Genomic DNA, 23161 nt, shown 5'->3' with positions numbered 1-23161 from the left:
GTGTGGTATGGGTCTTGGCATCTTAAAAAATGGAGTTTATTTAATGAAAAACGAATACATTCGTGATTCAGACATCACAAAAAGTAGACTAGAAAGTCTTCTGAGGTGTTTCTAGTTTTCTTCCAGAAAATTTCCATCTTTGTGTTTCTCTTTAGAGACATTCTATTCAGACTGGTCAATTAGTTTTTTTTTTTTTTTTTTTTTTTAACATACTACTCTGCTCCCTGCTTTTTCACATAAAAATGCACATTATTTCATTCACTATATAAAGAGTACTTCATTCTTATAACTGCATCTGTGTGTGTATGTGTGTGTGTGTTTGTGTGTGGTGTCCTAGGGACTGAATTTCAGGGGTACTCGACCACTCAGACACACCCCAACCCTTTTTATCCTAATTGTGAGACCGGGTCTCATTAAGTTGCTGAGGCTGATCTTGAACCTGCCATCTTCCAGCCTCAGCCTTTGGAGCTGCTGGGATTATGGGGGTGTGCCATCACAACCAGATTACATTGAATATTTCAATTTATACAGTATCATAATATATTCAAACAGCCCTCTTTTGATAAATGCTTCCCTTCAGTCTTTTGCTGACACAAATAATACTTCAAAGAAAATCTTTCTATGGCACACCAATTCATTTGCAGTGATATTGAGAACAAATTCCCAAAAACGCAAGAATTGGATCAAAGGCTATGCACACTCATGGCAATTTTGCCCTCTGCAGGGCTTCCACCCACTCACGCCCTCCACTCCCTGTGTCTGGGACGGTTTGTTACCCTGAAGCCTCTGCAAACAGAGGAGTAGCCAAATGTCTTATCTGTGCCCATTTGGCAGGTGAGATACAGTTCCAGAGGGTGATTTTATGTTTCTTATATAATGAGTGAGGTTGAGTATCTTCCCATATGTTTATCAGCCATTTGTAGTTCCTTCTCTGAGAACTCTCTGATTATACACCTTGCCCATTTTCCTTCAGGTTTCTGGTCTTTTTTCTTATTGATTTGTAGAGTTTGGAGATAATTGTCCACAAATCTATCTTGCATGGTTATTTCAGGCAGAGGACATATTTTAATAACAAATAGTTGGAAGTTGGCATATCCCTCCAAAGAGATTTTAGAGACATAACTCCTCAGAGAGATCTCAGGGTCATAAACCCAGAGTCACCTTCCCTGTCTGCCCCAGAGATTAGTTTACAATCCAGGGTAATGAGTAATGTCCCCATTCAGGGGAACAGCTATGCTAACAGCTCAAAGTCTCCTAATTTGGGGGCATGTGCAGTGGCATCTGGCCATCACATGACTCTTGGGGGAAGGGGCATAGGAACCAGTGCAAGATGCTGCTATTTGCTCTTTGAGCATGAGTAATAAACCATCTATATCTTTGACCCAGAGGTCTGTATCTTCCATTGGATTATGTTGAAACCATGGTAAACTCATTTGTTAGCTTGTAAATAGGATAAAATCTCAGATTCTTTACAGTTTCTGACAATGTGTAGAAACTCCTCTGTAATAAGCATTGCAAAGAATTCCATCTGTGTTTTTAAAAATCATACCAGCTAGCTCTGAAGTAGGGCTGGGGATGAGACAAGCATGCTGCATCCTTCAAGATTCAATTGAATGCCACATCTCCCACTATGCAGTTGTGTGTTAGATCTAACTTTGGAATCTTGAGTAGGATTTTAAAAAAATCTATCATGCAATAGAAAATGCAAAGAGCATTAAAATTAACCAGACACTGAAAGGAAAGCTAAACATTTACAAACATTAAATGCTTTGAAAAATAGTCATTTCACAATTTAGGTAGCAGAGAAGCATTTCACATTACCCTTAGATGAGGTACCCTAACTCAACTCCACTAGCGCTACCAGGACTAAGGGCTTACGGGTAAAGCACTTCAGAGAGAAGACCCTGTGTTTCCTTAGGCCAACACTGTCTTTGAGAAGATCTGGAGCAAGCCACGTGCAGTGGTGCATGTCTGTAATCCCAGAGATTTGGGAGGCTGAGCCAGGAGGATCACTTGTTTGAGGCTAGTCTCAGAAATTTAGTGACCCTGTCTTAAAATGACCTGAAAAGACAGGAACAATACAGGGAGAAATACAGTCCAAAGCATGTCAGGGACCGGTGAAGCTCATTATTTGTTCCCTAGTAAATCCTTGTTGAATGCTAGCTGTGCCAAGAAGGAATACTAAGAAAACCACATCCCTATTTTCAGGAATAATAGTGACCCAGAGAGGGAATTCAGTGGTTTCCATGGAGGAGAAAAGAGCTGACATCATGTGTGTGAGTGCAAGTAGGAGAGTTTAGAGGAAACTGGGTGTTGTGGCACATGCTTATAATCCCAGAGACTCTGGATGCTGAGGCAGGAAGATCGTAGGTTCAAGGCCAGCCTCAGCAATTTGGCAAGACCATAAGCAACTTAGCGAGACCCTATCTGGGGGGGCGGTGACTTGGATCAGGATCTCTGACCATCTTGCAGCAGGAGCCTATGCCTGTGCTAGGAAATTTTTGTGCAAAGGTGCAGGGTCAAGATTGCCCAGTTGCTATGGTGATACACCACTTAATGAGGTTCATATACCAGCTGCCACAGGTAGAGAATTTTGAGCACAAAAAGATAATTATAATTGGCTGCCAGTCTTTGACCTTCAATCCTGCATGCTTTGAAGAAACTTTCTCACAGAAAACCCATTTGATGGTAAAACGTATATGATAAACATGCTGAGCTAGCTTTGGATCAGTGATCCTCCATCAGAGGACAGTGCCCCACCTGGTCCCACCTGGTCCCAGCTTTCTCTCTCACTGTGTGTCTGTTTGTCTTTTCTAATCTCCCATCGCCCCTTGCCAGTTTCTGAATCAATGGCTGTGCAGGTCGTGGCACCTATCTCAAAATTAAACATTTTAACAAAAAGGACTGGGGATGTAGCTCTGTGGTAAAGTGTCCCTGTGTTCAACCCCAGTACCAAAAAAAAAAAAAGGAATATATAAACTCTACCAAGATGAAGTAGCACCAGGCATGGTAGAGGATGCCTGTAATCTCAGCAACTCAGGAGGCTGAGGCAGAAGCATCATGAATTCCAAGCCAGCCTCAGCAACTTAGTGAGGCCCTAAGCAACCTAGCAAGACCCTTTCTCAAAATAAAAAATTTAAAGGACTGGGAATGTAGCTCAGTGACTAAGCACCCATGAGTTCATTCCCTGGTACCAAAAAAACCAACACAACACAAAAAGATGAAGTGGCCCACCCTCAAAAGATGGGTAGAACAGAATAAGCATATTTTGGGACAGGGGAAAGTTTGAGAGGAAAGTCACAGTCAGAACATCTGTGTTTCACTTGGCAGCTGGGGGTCAATAGGAGGGGAGTAGATAAGACTGAACAGGCAGCAAGTGGCTCAGTTAGGAAGGACTTTGAACAGAATTTCATCATAGTTTTATATGGAAGGAAGGAAATAGTTTCTTTTTTTTCTTACATTTATTTATTTATTCATTATCTTTTTTTGAACAGTGATGAATATTTAAAAAAAAATTTTTTGGGCTGGGGATGTAGCTCAGTTGGTAGAGCACAATCCTCTCAAGCACAAGGCCCTGTGTTCCATCCCCAGCACCAAAAAAAAAAAAAAAAAAAAAAAAAGTATACATGTATATAGGGTGATAATGTCTGTCTCATCCTACCATCCTTCCCATCCCCATTACCCCACCCCTTCCTCACTCCCCTCTGTTCAATCCAAAGTTCCTAAATAGTTTCTTAACAACATCAAAAACCTTTTCACTTGCACCTTGCCAAGTCCTATACCCTGTTACAAAGTAGACATTCAATGCACAATGCCCAGCTGGAAATTTAGGTGCATCCTCTTGATAATAACCCCTGTTGAGATGGTCATTCCATCGAATGGGTCATTTCTGGCCTGTGCACTCAGGAATATTAGCCACGATTTTTTTAAAGGGGATTGAACCCAATGGTGCTCTGCCATTGAGCTATACCCCCAGCCCTTTTTATTTTTTATTTTGAGGCAGAGTCTCACTAAATACTGAGGCTGGCCTTGAACCTGCAATCCTCCTGCCTGAGCCCCACAAGTAGCTGGGATTACAGACCTGCACCACTGCTCCTAACTGGAACCTTAGCTGGGATATTGGTCTCAATTATTCTCATATTTCTTCATTGGAGAAGAACCAAATGTAAAAATCCATACATTCAAAACTTTTGTCTGTACGTACACACACACACACACACACGTATATATTTAGTTGTAGGTGGACACAATTCCTTTATTTTATTTTTATGTGGTGCTGAGGATCGAACCTAGGGCCTCATGCGTGATAGCCAAGCACGCCACCACTGAGCCACAACCCCAGCCCATGCACTTTTAATTGAGTGGATTGAATCGTATACATTAGTCACCTTCCTGTTATTCAAAGAATAAACTTCACTGTCAACAAGTTACCTCTGCTTCTCCTGTCCATCTTTCCTTGTTTCACCTGCCACTAATTACCAGTCTACAGAATATACACATTCCTCTCTCATCTACCCATGCATGCATGTGGGACCCAGTGCAAAATAAAAATGCAGCACCCTTTTATTAAGAATTGCAAAGTGTCTGGGTGCAGTCATGCATGCCTATAAAAAAAAAAAAAAAAACCACCAAAACCTAAGCATAAACATATGCAGGTTTACCTGTTTCTTTGGGTCTTCATTTCCTTGTAAAAGCTCCAGTGTCACATAAAACTTACATTTTTAAAAAATAGTGCATGCTTTTCTCTGGTTAATGTGTCCTTTGTTAGAGGGGCCTCGGCCTTGAGCCTAGTGATGGTAGGAAAGAGCTTTCCTCCCAGCGGAAGCCTGTGCTGCTCTCACATCCCAGTCCCCCTCCTCCCTTGTCTATGGAGCAGAGTGGAACAGGTTGCACGTTACTTAACCAGATTTCAGAGGCTTAGTCACTTTTACTTTTAATAGATGCCAGCAGTTGGTGTTACTGTTATGCCGATCCCATGGCAGTTACCCAGCCCGTGTTCCACCTGACAAAATCCACTGCTGTGAATTCCCCTAGAGTTTATACACCGGGGAGGCTTGGAAGAAAAGCGTGCTAGGATCACCATGGAGAAAGGTTATAATGCATCACACCAGATTCCAAGTTGATTTAGCTTCCGATTTTATGCTCACCATCTGTTGACATATTTTTCCACTCAGTGAAGTAGTCAAAAAAAGTATCCATGAGACAGGAGGATCATGAGTTCAAAGCCAGCTTCAGCAACTTAGCGAGGCCCTAAGCAACTCAGTGAGACCTGTTTCAAAGTAAAATACAAAAAAGGGCTGAGGATGTGACTCTCAGTGGTTAAGCGCCCCTGAGTTCAATCCCTGGTACCAAAAAAGAAAAAAACTTTAAAAAAAGATGTCCATTTTTTCCTTTCTAATTTCATGCACAGCACTTTTTCTCTTTAACCAGCCAGTATTTCCCCCCCGAGGTTGAATATTAGTTTGGGTATTTGACTTTGTGATAAATTGGTAGTTCTTAAGGAAAACTCCCAAATTAATGTATTCAAGGAAAAGAAAATTAAATGAGTCGCTGTTTTGAGTTGAGGTCCAGAAAATACCAACTTTCTCTGCGAATTGCCAAATCTCTTCAAGGTGCTAGAGAATGGCAGCCTATGCCCTGTGTAGTATAATTTCATAACCCTATGCTCTAAATGAGGCTATTTTCAAGTTGCATTTGATAATAAACTAGGACTTATCTGTCACCTTTACTCAAAAGGAAAATCATCACGTACATGACTTGATTTCTAGTATCTAAATGAATGTCAGAAACTCAGAACCAAAGGATGTCTAGTAGTGCTACAGTACTATTTTTTAAAATACTGTACTAAGGGACTGGGGTGCAGCTCAGTGGTAGAGTGTGTGCTTAGCGTGTGAGAAGCTCTGGGCTCCATCCCTGCCACCCCCCAACAAACAAAGAAACAACAATGACAACAACAAAAACTCCTGTACTTTCAAGGTTGACTATAAACTATTGTCTGTGTGTTTTCTCCCAGTCAGGGGACTCCTTCGGTGAGTTACCTGATGTCCTAATTTTCATTTCGTCTGTAACTTGTGACTTGCACAAGCGAAAGCACTGCATAGTGTTTCCTGTCTGTGCTCCCTGCTTGACCTGTAAGCTTAGAAAAGAGCAGAATGCAGACATCAACAAATGGAGACACCAAGAGTATCACAGGAGGCAGATAGGCAGTAATGGAGGGAAACATTGAACAAGTTCCTTTGGAAAGAGTTTTCCCCTAGGGTCCAATTTAATATTTTTCTCACTGAACTGTATTGCCCCTACTAGAACCACATCCACACCAGAACGTCTCATGGCCCAGCATATAGAATTGCAAATGGTAAACTCCAGGCATAATGATAAAAACTCATGTATGACAGGAGAAATTCATGGCCTATAGTCTCTCAAAAAACAAACTGAATATCCTATTAGTTAAAAACATGCCCCTGCAATAGTCCAAGATCTATTTTGGACTGCTGACTTACACATGGGTTGGTTGTGTATTATTGCTGCCATGACCAAGGGATGGACTTGGAGCAATTCAGTGGATAAGTATAAACTAGCAGCATGATTTTTTAACTGATCTGCACAGTCCAAGTTTAACAAATCTTGTTTATTGAGGTGGCTCTCCGGCAGCTAATTTTATTCAGTAGAAGGTGTATAGCCCTTTACTTCTTTATGTTGAACAATTCAAGGACTTCTTGGAGTAGTGGAATATTAAATGTTTCCAAAAATATCAAGTTGCACCCTTAGTTCTTATGGGCAAAGTCTCTAGAAACATATGCTAATTGCCACAAAGCTGGAATTCTTTTGTGGGGATAGATTTGTGCCCATAAGTGGGCTGTTAGCTGTATACTTCTACCATAAGATCAAGGGGCATGCAGTAGTGACCTACTAGTTGTAAATCACCAATCACTAAGATATGATACTGATTAATTCAAATCCACCTGGGTTTAGTTCCATTTTATTGAGTATACAGACGGCCAGCTGAGGTCACTCCCCTTTACATGTGGGCATGCATGTGTATACTCAAAGGATATACATGTATATCCTTTTTTTTTCAATTGAGGTTCATTGCTGTTCTTCTTGAAATCTTATGATTATCATCATTACCTATTCTTTTTGTAGAGAATTACTGAATACCACTGCAGTTCAGAATGGTAACACAATACAAATCTAGCGATCTAACTAAATTTTAAGAAAAATTTCTCATGATTCAAATGAGTCATTCACACACCTTTTGCTTAAGTAGATGTAATATAATAACAGGCACACAATTGTATTATGACATTTCACGAGCTATGTGCTGCCTGTGAACGTGTTTTTTGGAGCCTGTGTTAACTAGGCTTTCTTCCCCATTACTGAAATCCAACAGTTGTCATTCATTTTGCTCAATTTGTAGCAGGTAACCCGGTGGACTGCTTCCTCCTTCCTAGAATACCTTCTCATCTGATCTCCAGAGCCTTCCTGTGGTTCTCATCACATGACCAGTTCTTTCTTTATCACCTTTGCTGGGTCCCCATTACACCCACCAATCTCTGTTGGAGGGCTGAGTCTCTCCTCACTCTAAGGGATCTTATTCAGTGCTTTTCCCCCTTGTCCATATTAAGCCTTCCAGCTTCAACATCTCTACTGTTTTCCAGACCCCAACCCCAGTTGCCCACCTGAACTCACCTGAATAAAGAAATCAACATCTCAGTCTTAACCTGCTCAAAACGAAACTCAAATTCTTTGTAGTCTTCCCATCTCAATGTTGAACTATTTCTTCTGGATGCTCAGGCCAAAACACTGGGCATTGCCCTTAAGTTCATACCCTCACTTCTCACCTAACACATCAACCCACATTACTGTCTCTACCTTCATTTCTGACCATCTCTACTACTACCTCTATCATCTCTTGCCTAGAAACATGGCATTACACACCTAATTGCTCTATACTTTTTACCCTGCTACCCAGGAACCAAAGTGATCCTTTGAAAATCTAAGTCTCATCATGTAACTCTTCAGTTCAAAGCGCTCTTGTGGTTTTCCTGCATGATGTGGTCTTCCTCCACATGCAGTCATACTTCTCTACCTCAACTCTTTCCTTCTGCCTTCGTGGGTCAGCACAGTGGCCATCTTGTTCCCAGAACACATTAAGCACATTCCAGACTGTGACTGTGTTTCTTTGGTCTGGATGGTCTGATCACCTGCTCCCCCATACCATCGTGACCTTCTTTACATTATAAAGTCCTTCTCAGACACTATAAAAATCCTTTCTCTACTCATTCTCCACACATGCAACAAAACCCTTGGCCCAAGGCCATTAAAAATATGCTTGTATCAAACAGCATCAAACAAAATGACTTGTACCTCTGACATACAGGAAGTGACGTATCACTTATTCTTCTCAGAATGTCTTGACTCTAGGATAACCAAAGACCCCAAATAAGGGACCGTATTTAAACAACTACCTGAACTCTTCAAAAAGTTTTATCACGAATTCCTGATTGGTCACTTGTGGAATACTAATACAAAGCAATGTACGAACCTGGGTGAGGGGTATACCTATAAAGAAAATTAAAAGGGACAACTGGAGAAATAGGGACTTCAAAAATTTCAAAATATTGGGGCGAGGAAACCATGTTCCCCTCCCCAACAGTCTTTACTAGTCCACATTCACCTTCCCAGGGTCAACTCACCTATCAGATTTCAGCTTAGATGTTACCTCAAAGCCCTGCCCCTAAGTCAGATTGTCCTGGTTTTTAACAGAATTGATCACTGCCTAACCACTTTCTCTTTAGCAGTTTCACACAGTAACCACCTACATAGGGTTGGTACTTTTTCCTTTGCTTTCATGTCAGAGCCAGAATGCTTAAAATTGACAGCAAAGTCCAGTATTCGGGTCTGCTTTCTATCACCAGGGGGCACTATTAACTTGATTATTGGCCTTAAATTCAGGCCCACACTATCTTTGAAGTTACTAGGGCAAATTCCACATTGCTTGATCATTGGACTCACATGTCCAAATGAACTAAATTAAGTCACTGACCTTTGATGTTTAAGCTTTTAAAGGTACAATAAACCAAGTGAAATATTACAGCATTTAATACAAAAATTTAGATTCTTAGCTCACGTGGACAAGGTCATTCCCAAATTACATTTTCCTATTCAGTCTTGGTTGCCATAAAGTGCAAGGCTATTTTTTTTTCACCCATAGTGAAAATCTTAGCAGATTTAACTGCTCTAGGTCAGGCAAATGCATATTCTTTCCAATTTCAAAGCTCATGGCTTTTTCAGTTGTTATTTTTCTTCTGCCCACCAGCTATGCCACATTCCATTTAAAAATTTTTTTTAGTTGAACAAGAATACCTTTATTTTTATGTGGTACTGAAGATGGAACCCAGCAACTCACATGTGCTAGGCAAGTGCTCTACGACTAAGCCAGAACTCCAGCCCTCCACCTCTTTTAAAGCAGGGATTGGTGAGCTTCATAAAGGGACCCATTATAAGGACTTACAAGGTCCAACCATCCCATTCAACTCTGCTTTTGCCATTTTAAAAGGCACAGATGAAGGCTGGGGTTGTGGTTCAATGGTAGAACACTTGCCAGGCATGTGTAAGGCACTGGGTTCAATTCTCTCCACCACACATAAAGGTCCATTGACAACTAAAAGTATATATATACACATAGATTAGGAAAAAAAAAAAAAAAAAAGCCAGTTGAACCATACATTGAGTGCCCCAACAAATTGGACACAAATTCAATTTCATATCCCACATCTTTTAACCCCACCCCCAATCATTTAAAGATACAACCACCACCTGGAGTTGTTCAGGTGGCAGGATGGGCCCAATTGCCAACCCCTGTTCTAATTAACAGGGAATTGGTGGTTCTTTCCAGGTGACTTGATTCTACTTAGATTAAAATAAGCTCAGACAATACATTGCTTCCAACTGAGTTAGTCTCTTTTTATTCTTTTGGTAATCTCTTCCAGGGTTAACTACTTCCGTTGTAGGTGATGCAGTGTGTAGGGTTCCACACTTCAAATGTTGGCACTGCTATGAGCATGTCTTTCCCTTTATTACAAGTCAGAATTAAAACTTTGATTCTTGTTTTTTTTTATATTCCAGTTGCAGAAGTAGTTTTCACTGCAGGAATTTTCTGAAGACAGTCAGCTTTCTAATGGTGGCCTACAATCAGGCTCTAGTTTCTCCAGGAACACTACAGGTTGGATTTAGTTTAAACATGTATTAAACTAAGAGAACTTCTCTCAAGTGAGTTTAAATGCACTTTATTTTTAGACAACCTACATGACATGTTTTCTTAAAAAACAATGCCTCCACTCCAAATAAATCACGGTCAAAATAAATGTGCTCAAGATGGTATCAGTTCCATTTGTCTTAAGTCCTGGTGTTGTGTGGATGACAAGCAGCAGCCAGTTATGATGACAGATGATAAATCCAAAGTAACTGCCAAATTTGTTACTGTAAAAATAAAGTAAGGTCACGTTAACACCTTTTCCAAATACTCAACTTTTCCAAATATTCGAACCTACAGATGTATTCCCCAATTCAATCTGGACTGCCACAAAGACAGACAGAAAGCGCAGGGATTACTTTCTTTTGCATCCTAGTGCAAACCAAAAGAACAACAGCAAATTGTTCAAGGTCTATCAGTGGATGCAGATCACAAGTTCCACTTGCAGTTATACCACCCAAAAGCTCAGATACAGCATGAATGACCAACCACCTTGAGTGATCATCTTGTACTTTCCCTAATTTTAGGCCACTACTGCCATTAATTTTGCTCAGTATAGCTGTTAAGGTAGGACAATGAATGTTTTTGTTTCCATATAAGCCTCCTGTAGGAAGTTCCTTAACAAAGCAAACATTCACTTATTCTTACTAAAACTTTTAATTTCACTAAAGCAATTTTCTAATCAGTTTAGCAGTCAGTTCTAGCTACTTACTAGAATATACTATCTTAGACTTTCAACCATCAGTTGCTAATCATCAGTAAACCGAAGTGAAAAAGAATCTGACACTCATGCACGTGTGTGGCAAAATAGGAGAAATTGAAGTCATATCTAATGGGGAAGATCAATAAGGTAGTCTCTGATCTCCCAATTCAGTATTTAAACTGCTTTTATAAAACTTTCTGTAGATAACCAAGACTATAGGCCTTTAAATACCCCAAGAGCCTATTTCATGTGAAATACAATCCTCTTCAGATCCCCAAGGAGAAATAAACTAGATCCCATGTTTTAGAAGTCCTGCTGTAGAATCCATTCTATTTCAAGAAACTGAGACTCATATCTAAAATATCTCCATTTTCACATTACTGATTTCAACCCACTTTCTCATACTTACACATTTTTCCATTTCTAAACCATCCTTAAAGAAAATCATATATGGGGTCACACCATCCTCACGGTAGTCCAGGAGAGCGACCATGCCATCTGGATTCATGTTTTCACCAATAAAGAACTTGGGAAACAAATATCCAGAATTAGACCACTGTATGAAAATATGTCATATCAAAGAAAACCTGTTACACCACAAAAATCAAGGAATTCCAGTAAGTAAAAACTCTGATGCCTAAAAGCAGTGCTCATTACTCACAAACACCAGTTCACCTGATTAAAGCACTAATAATGACCAAAATAATAGTGCAGAGCAATCCTAGAACACTTCAGGCTTTCTAGGAACTGTTACTATTAAGCCCACATACAGAATTCCAAGCTAGCCTGCACACTCAGTAGTCCAGCACTAGGCTGACAATGATTAAAGCACATCACATGGGGTGTAACCAAGAAATCACAGAAGTTAAGAAATTAAAGAGCCAGTTTGTGATGTGTATTGTTTTAAAATTACATCTTAAGATACAAAGGTAAGTCACTGAAGTTTTCCAACAGGTTCAACAAGCTCAGATGCATCCAAAAGCTAGTGGCATAAGACACTGGAATTGTAAATACAAAGTCAGACTATTTAGGAGGGGAAGAACTGAAAAATGTTTAGCAGCAGGTGAGTTTTTTTTTTTTTTTTTTTTTCTTTTTAAGTCAGAAAGATGGAAACACTTAAGAGCCTGGAAGGTTACTTCCCATACCCAGACGACCAGCAGAGCTATGAATTCTTATTGAGTATTCAAATGACTCAAACCACAACTAGTCACAAGACAAAAAAACTCATTTTCTGTTTTTGCAGCTAAAATCATACTCTTTTGATCAAAAAAAGAGAAAGTATTTACCTGGTAGTTTTTGAAATTAGCAAGGATGTGCTTGATTTGTTCTGCAGCCCCTGTCATAAAAGGTTTTACTCTCTCTGGTCTCTGTTCTTCAAGTTTGCCTTTGATTCTAAAACAGTACATTAAGCAGTTGTTAAAAGTATTGAATTTGGAACAATAATTTTTTTTTTTTTATGGTGCTGGGGATAGAACCCAGGGCCTTGTGCTACCTACTGAGCTATCTCCCCAGCCCTCAATAAAAGTTTTTTAAAGTAAAAAGTTCAAGCAACAATAATTCTGCAACATTGGGCCTAACTTTCAATAAGCAAAATAACGCAGCATAATTAAGATATTACTACTTTACAGAAAAAAAATCTTTCAATAAATGTTTACAATTCCAAACACATTAACTATTTTCAATATATTATTCTAAGAAGACCAGACTGCATGCTTAAGTATGCTCACATTAATTTACTGAAAAGCAGCCACCCTTGTCAGTGAACTTATCAACACAAACTTTCACAGGCACATCTACTGCTAAAGAACCAAAGTTGGCCAACCCTGAAGTCCTCAAAGATCCCAGACATTGGGTGCTGTGAAGATAACTTACGATTTCATGTAATCTTTGATGTACTTCTTGTATGCTTCTTTTGTGAAGCTGGTTTCCTGCAAGTGATGGTTCATGACAATGTCAACACCAGTGATTACTGTGCTTTCGGTACCTTCGCCCTCGGGTCCTTCAGCGGAGGCATTTCCACCAATGAGCGAGTCATCAATGTTACCCTCTGTCCTACTGACCATCTGCATTAGAATTAAGTAGTTTCGTTACAAAAATGAAAAAAAAAAAATTCCACAATAACTTCTATGCCAGCAGTTTATGCTTTCTCACCAAACACTCTTAATTCTTGTTGGAAACCACCAAAGCACCGTTTTGGGGAAAAAATACGTATGTCAGTTTCCCGAAATGTTTAACAACAGGAACTAATTGTTTACCAGAACCAAAATGGGTTCACTACCACCATGTGGAAGGAAGGCTTTCCAGTTGTGGGCTCCCGGGTCGCCACAGGTTAAGTGAAGATAGCGCAAACGTTTAGGAGTCTGGGGCTCCCAAATCAGAGGCAACTTGTCCCGGACCGCCCGGAAGGAGGATGGGCGCCGAGGCGGCGGACCTATTTCCAGGCTCAGCTCCGCCTCCACTTTTCTAGAAAAACCCGAGCCCGGAAAGAGCCGACTCCTCCGCCAGGAGGGGGCGGAGAGGATTGCACAACCTCGGGCGGGGGAGTCGCGGAAACCCGAGCCCTCCCGCCAGGCTGCCTCCCCCGCGAGGCCGCCCGACGGACTCACCTTGCCCTCCACCTCCAGGCAAAGCCCGTCCGCGATCTCCCGGATCTTGTAAATGTCGGAGAACATCTCATCATCTGCTCGGGGACAGAGAACCACTCGTCACGGTGCGCCGGCACCGAGGCCTGGAGCCGGCTCCGCCATTTCCCGCGCCGGGCGGGCGCACGCGGCCCCCGCCCCGCCCCAGCGCTCGGGACCCGGGCGCTTGTCCCCGGCACCGACCCCTCCTCGCCCCCGGAAAAGTGGCCGGCGTCCCTGGACCCAGGACGGCGGCGGTGTCCGCCTTCCGCTCTCCCACCCGCACCCCAGTTCCGCGTGGGGCAGCAAGGGTAGTGCAGTCAGTACTCACGGCTGATGAGGTCCCGGTAGATAATCATGATGGCGACTGGAGGGAGACGGCGGCGGCGCTAGCTTAGCAGGAGCCCGGAGCTCGGAGCGAGCGCGGTGCAGCCGGAGCGGCGCTCGGGGGGAGGGGGGAGCGGGCGGAAAAGGCCGACTCAGCCGCTCCCCAACCTCATATAGAGGGCACGTCCCTCTACGTCATCGCCCGCTGCGCCTCCGGAAGCGCCGCAAGCGGTGACGTGGCACGCAGAGCCACGCGAGGGCGGAGCCACGGCGCGATCCGAGGGAGGGGAGAGGAAGCATCCGGGGACTTGGCGCAGACACACTATCGCGTTGGGCTGGGTGCGTGTGGCGTGGCGGGAGGATCGCGCGAGGAAGGGGAGTTGGAAGGGCTGAACGGCGCTCCCGGGCCGGGGTGGGGCAGAGCTGGGAAGGCGGGGCGTGGCAGCATTACCCCGCGGGGCCGACCCTGGAGGTGCTGGTCCTGGGTGGGGCTTAGATGACGTCTCAAGCTTCCGCCACACGCCTAGCGCAGCTCGCGTCCTCTCCCCGCACCCACCCAGCCACTATCTGGGAGCAAGTGTCAGCAGATGTAGGGGGATTACTGGTACGGAGGGTAGGGACCTTGAAGCCTAAAGGGAACGGCCGCGCTGTCTGCGAGGTTGAGGGTCGGGCTCTGGGCTCCTGTCAGGCTCCTCACACCTCCGAGACCCTCAGAGAAGTTTTCAGGGGCTTTGCAGCTGAACTTCTCGATGTCTTTGTGGGGTTGAGCTGAGTCCAGTGTGGGATCTGGGCAGGCTGTCCAGCCCAGTCTCTGGGGAAGAGAGGCGGGCGCTGGGTCTGTGGCTTAGGGACCTGGGGAGGAAGGAAGGTGTCATAGGCGTTTTACAAGTCTTTCCCATCCCTCATTTGGTCCCGTATTTGAAAATTTTTCCTCTGTCTGTGGCGGACAGCTCAAGACTTCTTTTCAGTTTTGCACCTGGGCCTGAATTACGTGCTTTGTTTGGAAAAAGGGATCTGTTGTCACATCAAGATGAAGTGTAAATTTTATCCCTGGTGCTACAAAGTTACCAAACAAAAATAGGGAAATTCCCACTTGCCCACGTGTTACTTGAAGGACTTTAGAGCTAATCAGTAAGTACAAAAACAAAACAAAAAAACAAAAAAGAAAACCCACCCTTTTTTAGGGATGGTCTTTAAGGCAGTGATGTATGCCAGGATGAAATCTGAGGGCTTATTACATTCCCCCAATATTTTTGTGCTCTACTGTATACCTGGCACTGGAATTTCCACGGAGGTTCCATCTGTGAAAAGGTTATATCCAGATCTATCCAACCCTCCTAGAAATTTTTATTCTGGTGAGTCAAAGAAGCAGGCAATTATTATATATCAACAAATTTTCATAAACCAACAAAAAATTTCATCAGAATAAGAGCAAGCCGGTGAAAGAACAGGACAAAGGACAGTATTGGGATGTTGAAGTCAAAGTGGCAAACACCTAAGAAATGGAGTCCTTGCCCAGCGCGGTGACTCACACCGGTGATCCCAGCAGCTGGGGAGGCTGAGGGAGTTTGGATTGCAAATTCAAGGCCAGTTTCAGCAGTTTAGCGACTTAGCAACATTATGAGACCCTGTCTTAAAAAAAAAAAAAAAAAAAAAAAAAAAAGAGCTGGAGATGTAGCTCAGTGCTAAAGTACATCTGGGTTCAACCCCTCAGTATACTCCCCAATAAGAATATTCCACGCATATTTTTTGTTTTCATCAGCTTTAACAGTCACATTATTCAAAATATTCCCACTCACTTATACAGAGCCCTTTTAAGCCTTTTAACATTACTCTCTCCAGCTCTATATCCAAAGAAAAACATTTTAAAAAGTTACATAAAAACAGTGAAAAAGAGTGTTGAGGAGACCAAGGCACCCTAAGTTGAAATCTTAACTATCTGTTACTAGTTCTGTGACCTTGGGAAAGTCAGCTTCCCTTGAACCCTAGTATAAAAGGGAGTTTTAAAAAATTGAAATAAGAAGAAAATGCCTAGCATCCTCAACAGGTGAATAATAAATGTTGGTAGAATTTGGATGCGTAGTAACACTTTTCAATTTTTTCCTGAAACTATTCCATTAATTCTATGGTATTTGGAAACATTTGGGGGACTTAGTTAATACGTATTGTATTAAAGATGTTCTGTTTCATCCTAACACTAATAATGGATTGCTGATCTACTTGTTGATTGCAGATAGCTGATTAACTTGTATTTTTATGATTTTCTATCTCAGGTTCATATTTGATAGTTCATGGCAGTTCTGTGATTACATATTCTAAAAAAAGAAGGCCTCAGGAATCAGATTAGAATTTTGGGATATTTTATAAATATGGTCCTCTGGTCTAAAAAATCCATACTGTGGGTTGAAAATGCCTACTTAAGAGCACCAGGAATACAACTGATTAGGGTAAAATTAATTACTTATTGTAAGCCGCTGACAAAATGGCAAGCACTTGGCCTTTATCAAAACTGAGTAGTTTTCATTTTGGTATCATTAAAATTTTTTTTTTTTTTTTTTTTTTTTGGTACTGAGGATTAAACCCAGGGTCGCTTAATCACTGAGCTGCATCCTCAGCCCTTATTTGTATTTTATTTGGAGATAGGATCTTGCTGAGTTGTTACCTGCTGAGGCTGGCTTTGAATTTGCAATCCTCCTGTCTCAGCCTCCTGAGCCTCTGAGATTACTGGCGAGGGCCACTGTGTCCACCCTAATTTTTTTTTTTTTTTTGACAGCACTCTTCCTTAACAATAATTTAATGAGTGATTTCTAACAAAATCTAAGACTGTCCTAAATTTTACAATTGATAATGTTTTGGCATCTCTTGCAGTTAAGGAAATTTCAAAGACAATGTCTTCTGGTCTCTTCATACAAGTCCTCATATGAGAAAAGCACCTTAGAAGGACTCCTTATTTTATCAAGGATTGACTCCTATGGTTTAAACACATAAGTGTTTATTTTCATGTAGAAGAAATTCAAGAGTATAGTATCTCCATGGGCATCAGGGACCCAGCCTTTTCCTTTCTTCTCCACTTTCCACATGGTATATGACAGATGCTGGAACTCCAGCCATCGGATTATTCTTGCAGGCATCCACAAGAGGGGAAGGACAAAAGAACTGTGTTCCAGTTGTGTGTCCCTTTTGAAGAGCTCTTCTAGGAGTCCCACTGAGCAATTTCATGGAGGCATATAGTTGCAAGGAGGGCAGGAAATTGTAATCTTCTGACTCATTATCACTGATTTATTGCTATCCTAAATAAAATCAGGATTTTTACTTCAAGGAAGAACATAGGCAGCTGGTAGTTCCTGCTGTGACCATAGCACAACGGGGTCTGGTTCTGGTTCTCAATTTATTTTTACCAAACTTCTAAGAGATTAATTTGCAAACCAGAATACCACTAATTTATAATGAGAAATTCATAGTTGTAGTATGGAAAGTAAGTTATCCAGAATGTGGTTTGATTAATATGGAATTAGGCAGAGGGAGTCAGGATGCAATATATAATCGTTATTTATTTATTTTTTTAGTTGTCTACAAACCTTTATTTTATTTTTTTTGTTTGTTTATTTATTTTTATGCAGCGGTGAGAAACAAACCCAGTGCCTCATACATGCTAGGCAAGTGCTCCACCACTAAGCCACAACCCCAGCCCCACAATATATAATTGTGACAGGCGATTAGGAATGAACCAGCGAACTATTCCATTCCTAGTGCACATTCTGAACCCTCTCACTCTGAGATGGTGAATGAATTCTAATTGCTCTTTTTTTTTTTCGATACCATATACTGTCAGCAAATCATTACTTTAGTCAAGTTATAAGGTAGTTCTCTTCCTAGAAATGTTCTGTATCTGTTCTGTCCAATACAGTAGCCACTAGCCCCATGTGGCTATAGGGCACTTTATCCCTGGCTAATCTGACTATGGAAATGAATGTTTATTTTTGCTTAAATTTAATTAATTTAAATTTAGATACTCCTGTCTAATAGCTGTATTGGACAACAGAGCTCTATAATGTAAAATCTGTGAAATTAGGGACTTTGTTCTGTTAACTACTGTATAACTGAGTCAGAGCATGACTCAGTGAGTGTTTTCTAACAAGTGAATGAAGAAAAGTTTTCTTCATCTCTCTTAATTAGATTTAATCTAATTCCTTCTTAATTAATGGATCTAGCTTATATCTGAAACCTAGTATCACAGTGCTTTTTAAATTGAATGTTGAGAAAACAATTTAGTGAGGAGTGAACAACTTTTGGAAAAGAAATAGAATAGTGAGCAGAGCTCTCTGAACCTCTTTTGGTTCTGAGAGTTGCCTGATTCATGAATCATTCTTTGCTAAAATAAACTGTTATATTAAAAAAAAGAAAGAAATAGAAAAGAAAGTGAATCACATGAAAAGGTGAATCACAGTAAAGGTGAGTATTATGTCATGAAACTTTTGTTTAAATTTATGTATGTATGTACTAGATCCCAAATATATTTCTCCTTGTGAATCTAGGTCAGAAATTTTGACTTAACTAAATTCTCTCTTTGAATATATTGTTTGGTGGCATTAACTATTCAGTTTCAGCAGATGATTTAAAAAATGCCCCCAGGATATAGTGAATTCTTATTTTTTATTCTCTAGCCCAGTTGGACAAGGTTGCCTGTTAAAACATGATTGTAGTTTTGTTTTTGTCTTGTTACATTGTGGTCATAAAGTTGCCCTTGTCTGAGGCTGATTTTTTGTGAGATTGGTTATGTTCAACAAAGGATACCAAGGTCTGTCTGTGAGTGCCAGACCAACTTCTACTGCATCGAGGCCTGAGTCTAGGTTTCCTTTCTTATAAGCAAACCATCAAGTATCATAAGGAATATAATTTTCTTAGTGTCTTCAAATGTAAAATGGTCATTTAGACCTAAGATGCTCTAAAATTTGAATATTTCTTTTCACTTTGAAAAATATGAACTTTTCCCTGATTATACAGATAATACAAACATTTTAGAATATTTTAAACCACAGAAAAACCACAGATAATTACTGTTGACATTTTAATATTCTTTCTTAATATGTTTGTAGGGGATCACACAGATGTTAAAGCAGTTTCTCCATCAGATGACTTAAGCATTGGTCAGTTTTGTTTCAAGCTTGCTCTAAGAGATTTGTGACAGGCCGATTCCATGATCTGGTTGAGGCTGTTTTTGGAAAATAGATTAAAGAATCCTTTTTATATTAGTTTTTAAAAAAATCTAGCCCTGTGTAGTGGCACATGCCTGTAGTTCCACCTCAGGAGGCTGAGGCAGGAGGATCACAAGTTCAAGGCTAGTCTCAGCAACTTAGTGAGTCCCTGGGCAACTTACTGAGATCTTTTCTCAAAATAAAATAAATAAATAAATAAATAAATAAATAAATAAAAGTGCTGGGGATGTAGCTCAGTGGTAGAGTATGGGAAGCCATCCATCCTTATGTAGCAGAATCAGATGAGGTTGAGCGGTGGGATACAGAGGCCTGGCTTCCAGGAACTAGCAGTCACGGAAGTATGTGGCACTGTGTGGGAGTGATTCCTTGTCTAGTTTCCCTGAGAAAATGGCTCCCTTAACTCTACCCCATCCTGTTCCTCACAGAAGCAGCTCCTCCCATTCTAGGCTCCTTTCCCTGTGTCTATAAATAAAAGAGAGTTGGGCTACTCCAGGTTGTTGTTAGAGGTCAGAGCTGGTATGGCCAGACCCATCACGCCCCCTCTCATTTAAAAGGAGTTTTGGATCTTGTGTTTTATTGAGTAGATAAGTTTATGGGTAATTAATTTATAGCCAGCATCCTCCTCTGGCAGTTAACCCTTTCCTCATCCACACAGGACGTGACTGAGAGACCCCCCACAGTAGAGCATCCCTTGGTTTAATCCCCAGTAGCATGCCCCCAAACAATCAAAATCTAATAGATGATTAGGCTAATCAGTCAGCTGGATGGGTAACCCCATATCATTAACTATTTTTTGTCTTGGTCCTAGGGATTGAACCTAGAGGGCTTTACATCTGAGCCACATCCCCAGTCCTTTTTATTTTTATTTTGAGATAGGGTTTCATTAAGTTGTCCAGGCTGACCTTGAACTTGCCTCCTTTTCCTGCCTTAGCCTTCTGAGTTGCTAGATTACAGGCATGCACCACTGCACCCAGCCATTAACTATTCTTCTGAAATGCTATTTAAAATTATTATAAACATTCTAACAGATGAATGTACTATAATTTATTTTTTTACATTTAAAAAATATCACAGCCAGGCATGGTGGCACATACCTGTAATCCCCACTACTTGGGAGGTCGAGGCGGGAAGTTGCCAGTTTGAGGCCAGCTTCAGCTATTTGGCAAGACATTTTTTCTTTTTCTTTTAAAATTTTTTTTTTCAGTTGTAAATGGGCACAATATCTTTTTTTAAAATGTATTCATTTTTATATGGTGCTAAGGATTGAACCTCACACATGTGAGGCAGACATTCTACCACTGAACTACAACCCCAGCCCAAGACATTTTTTCAAAATAAAAAAATAAAAATAAAAAGGACTGGGGATATGGCTCAGATATAAAGCCCCCCGGGTTCAATACCCAATACCAAAGAAAGTAAATAAATATCAGAAAATACAGAGACATTAAAGGAATTTTTATTTTTTGGTACTGGGGATTGAATCCAGGGGCCCTCTACCACTGAGCCACATATCAGACCTTTTTATTTTTTAAATTTTTAGACAGGTTCTCACTAAGTTGCTTAGGGTCTTATTAAGACTAGCTTTGAATTTGGGTTCCTCCTGCCTCAGCCTCTTGAAATGCTAGGATTACAGGTATGCATCACTGCACCTGGTTAAAAGTTTTTAAAAGTAAGCATTCACATATCCACCAACTACAATGAACAACTACTAACATGTTTCATATTTGCTTCAAGGGTTTCCTTTTTTTTTATGGGTATTATGACTAAAGTTGAGGTCTGCTTTCTCTCTTCTCATCCATAGGTTCATTCACCTCCCCACACACCTCTATTCAAATAAGACATATCCATGTCCAGCCAATTAAAAAGGGATCAACAGGGACTCCTTTCCTTAAAGGGCATCACCCAAAGTTGCACAAATCATTTATTATATCTCATTGCCATTCCCCATCCAGGCACAGTGGTGCAAGCCTGTAATTCCAGCAACTCAAGAGACTGAGGCAGGAGGATCATAAATTCAAGGTCAGCCTCAGCAACTTAGTAAGAGTCTGTCTCAAAATAAAATGAAAAAAAAAAAAAAAAAAGCGGGGAGGGGGTGGGGAGGCGGATCTGGTAAAATGTCCCTGGACTCAATTCCCAGTACCAAAAAGAAAAGAGAGAAAAAAAGTTTTTAAATAATAAAATTCTATTCTCTGACAAAAGAAAACAAAACAACAACAAAATTATGATCTCTGAACTCCTCTTGGAAAACTATCCTTCCTTCCTTCCTTCTTTCCTTCCTTTTTCCTTCCTTCATTTCTTTTCTTCCCTCCCTCCCTTTCTTTTCTTCCCTCCCTCCCTCCCCTCCCTCCCTCCCTCCCTCCCTTCCTTCCTTCCTTCCTTCCTTCCTTCCTTCCTTCCTCCCTTTCTTTTCTTCCCTCCCTCCCCTCCCTTCCTCCCTTCCTTCCTTCCTTCCTTCCTTCCTTCCTTCCTTCCTTCCTTCCCTCCTTCCCTCCTTCCCTCCTTCCCTCCTTCCCTCCTTCCCTCCCTAGAGATTGAACCCTGGGGCGCTTAACCACTGAGCCACATCCCCAGCCCTTTTCGTTTTTTATTTTGAGATCGGGTCTCCCCAAGTTGCTTAGGGTCTTGCTAAATTGCTGAGACTGGCTTTGAACTTGTAATCCTCTGGCCTCAGTCTCCTGAGCTGCTGGGATTACAGGCATGCAGCGAACCCTATTCTTTTTTTTTTTTTTTTTTTGTGCTGGGGATCTTAACCCAGGACCTGCAGCATGCTAGGCAAGTGCTCTACCACTGAGCTATTCTCAGCCCTCCCATTATTCATTTCTCCCCTTTTTCTTTGAAGCACCTATCATTAACCAACTACTGTTTCTATTATATTGTCTGTCTCCCCTCAAGACAGTGTAAGTGCCAAGGAAGTAGAGATTGTCTCTTTTTGCTCACAGATGTTTCCTCAGAACCTGGAACAGTGCCTAGGAGACAACCAATAAATAAGTGTTAAGTGAATGAACTTCAAACCAAGACTAATAATAAGTAAATAATATTGGGTTAGATCATACCCAGCACAATGGCACTGTGGGGTAGTCACGCTTGTGTAATCAGATTTTCCAAATTCCAGGCCTGGGAAAGTAGCTCAGGGGTAGTGCACTTGCTTAGCATGCATGAGGCCCTGGGTTCAATTCCCAGTACCTCCCAAAAGATTTTCCACATTCCTTTATGACCTACAACTCAAGTGTTCTTCAGTGCCATTGTCACAAGTAAAGATGTAAGAACAGCAGTTATTGCTAAGAAGATGTGTTTCTATAACAAAAGAACTCTTCCCTTGGAGCAGGAAAATTGCCCTAAGATATATTATTAAGTCAAAAAAGCAAGTCAACCTGTACAACATTCCTTTGATTAACTCACATAATAAAAACCAACATGTTGCTATAGATGTATGTATTTGCAAGACCAGGCATGAGTCTGGAAGGACATGCATCAACTGGTAACAGTGGCTAACTTTGGAAGGCAGCTGGGCTCAGGAAGAGTGAGTGGACAAGCGGAACTTTAGTGCTAATTGTATTGCCAGGATATTTACCCCAATAATGTTTTCACGTTTAATTTCGAAAGCATTGTTTTCCTCACAAACACCAAACATTAAAGCATGTGGAAGTATATATATTATGTATAGACAAGTTAGAAGGAAAATGCCTGGAAGATACAAGAAGCATACACCCCTGAGAAGAGCTCAGGGAGTTCCATATTTAAGTTGTGAGACTGGCAGGCAATGGGTTTTTTGACAACTTCAGAAGCATGGTGTGTGTGTGTTCATGTGCATGTGTGCACATGCTTATGTGCAGGTGAGTAGTATGATTCTGATTTAAAAATTTGACCCACAAATTTTTTGCTGCAAAGGGCAACAAGAACTTCTTAGGGAGTAATGAAAAAGGGATGGATAAATGCTTGTCAACTCACTGTAGGAGGAAGATAGCTTATCTTCTACTTTCCACTCTTTCAACTAAAGAGCACACTGGAGTGGGAATTAGAGATAACATAATTTGGTAAG

At 41.1% G+C, this 23161-nt stretch overlaps 1 protein-coding gene and 1 non-coding gene across 2 annotated transcripts; both read right to left on the bottom strand.

The window, feature by feature from the left end:
• Positions 1 to 10273: 10273 nt before the first annotated feature.
• On the bottom strand, positions 10274 to 14070 carry Tpt1 (tumor protein, translationally-controlled 1). The gene is made up of 6 exons (XM_047554063.1): positions 13911 to 14070; positions 13565 to 13638; positions 12831 to 13021; positions 12245 to 12350; positions 11368 to 11484; positions 10274 to 10482 (listed from the first exon to the last, which is right to left on the bottom strand). Exons 1-6 carry the CDS (start codon positions 13936 to 13938, stop codon positions 10480 to 10482), a joined length of 519 nt encoding a protein of 172 aa, XP_047410019.1. The 5' UTR covers positions 13939 to 14070; the 3' UTR covers positions 10274 to 10479.
• Positions 10554 to 10683, bottom strand: LOC124986028 (small nucleolar RNA SNORA31). Its single transcript, XR_007108938.1, has one exon. It is a non-coding gene; the product is annotated as a small nucleolar RNA SNORA31 (small nucleolar RNA).
• Positions 14071 to 23161: the final 9091 nt, after the last annotated feature.

This window comes from Sciurus carolinensis, chromosome 5 (assembly GCF_902686445.1).
Source record: "Sciurus carolinensis chromosome 5, mSciCar1.2, whole genome shotgun sequence".
Taxonomy (NCBI): domain Eukaryota; kingdom Metazoa; phylum Chordata; class Mammalia; order Rodentia; family Sciuridae; genus Sciurus; species Sciurus carolinensis.
The sequence above is the reverse complement of the archived record's forward strand: the minus strand, read 5'-3'. Positions and strand labels throughout refer to the sequence as shown.

Bases quoted from the DNA above. Each gene is read 5' to 3' on its own strand.
- Tpt1 (XM_047554063.1), bottom strand. From the start codon at position 13,938: ATGATTATCTACCGGGACCTCATCAGCC. The intron at 13,639-13,910 runs GTGAGTACTGAC...GTCCCCGAGCAG, and splicing joins CTACCGGGACCTCATCAGCC to ATGATGAGATGTTCTCCGAC. The intron at 11,485-12,244 runs GTAAATACTTTC...TTGTTTCCCAAG, and splicing joins CTAATTTCAAAAACTACCAG to TTCTTTATTGGTGAAAACAT.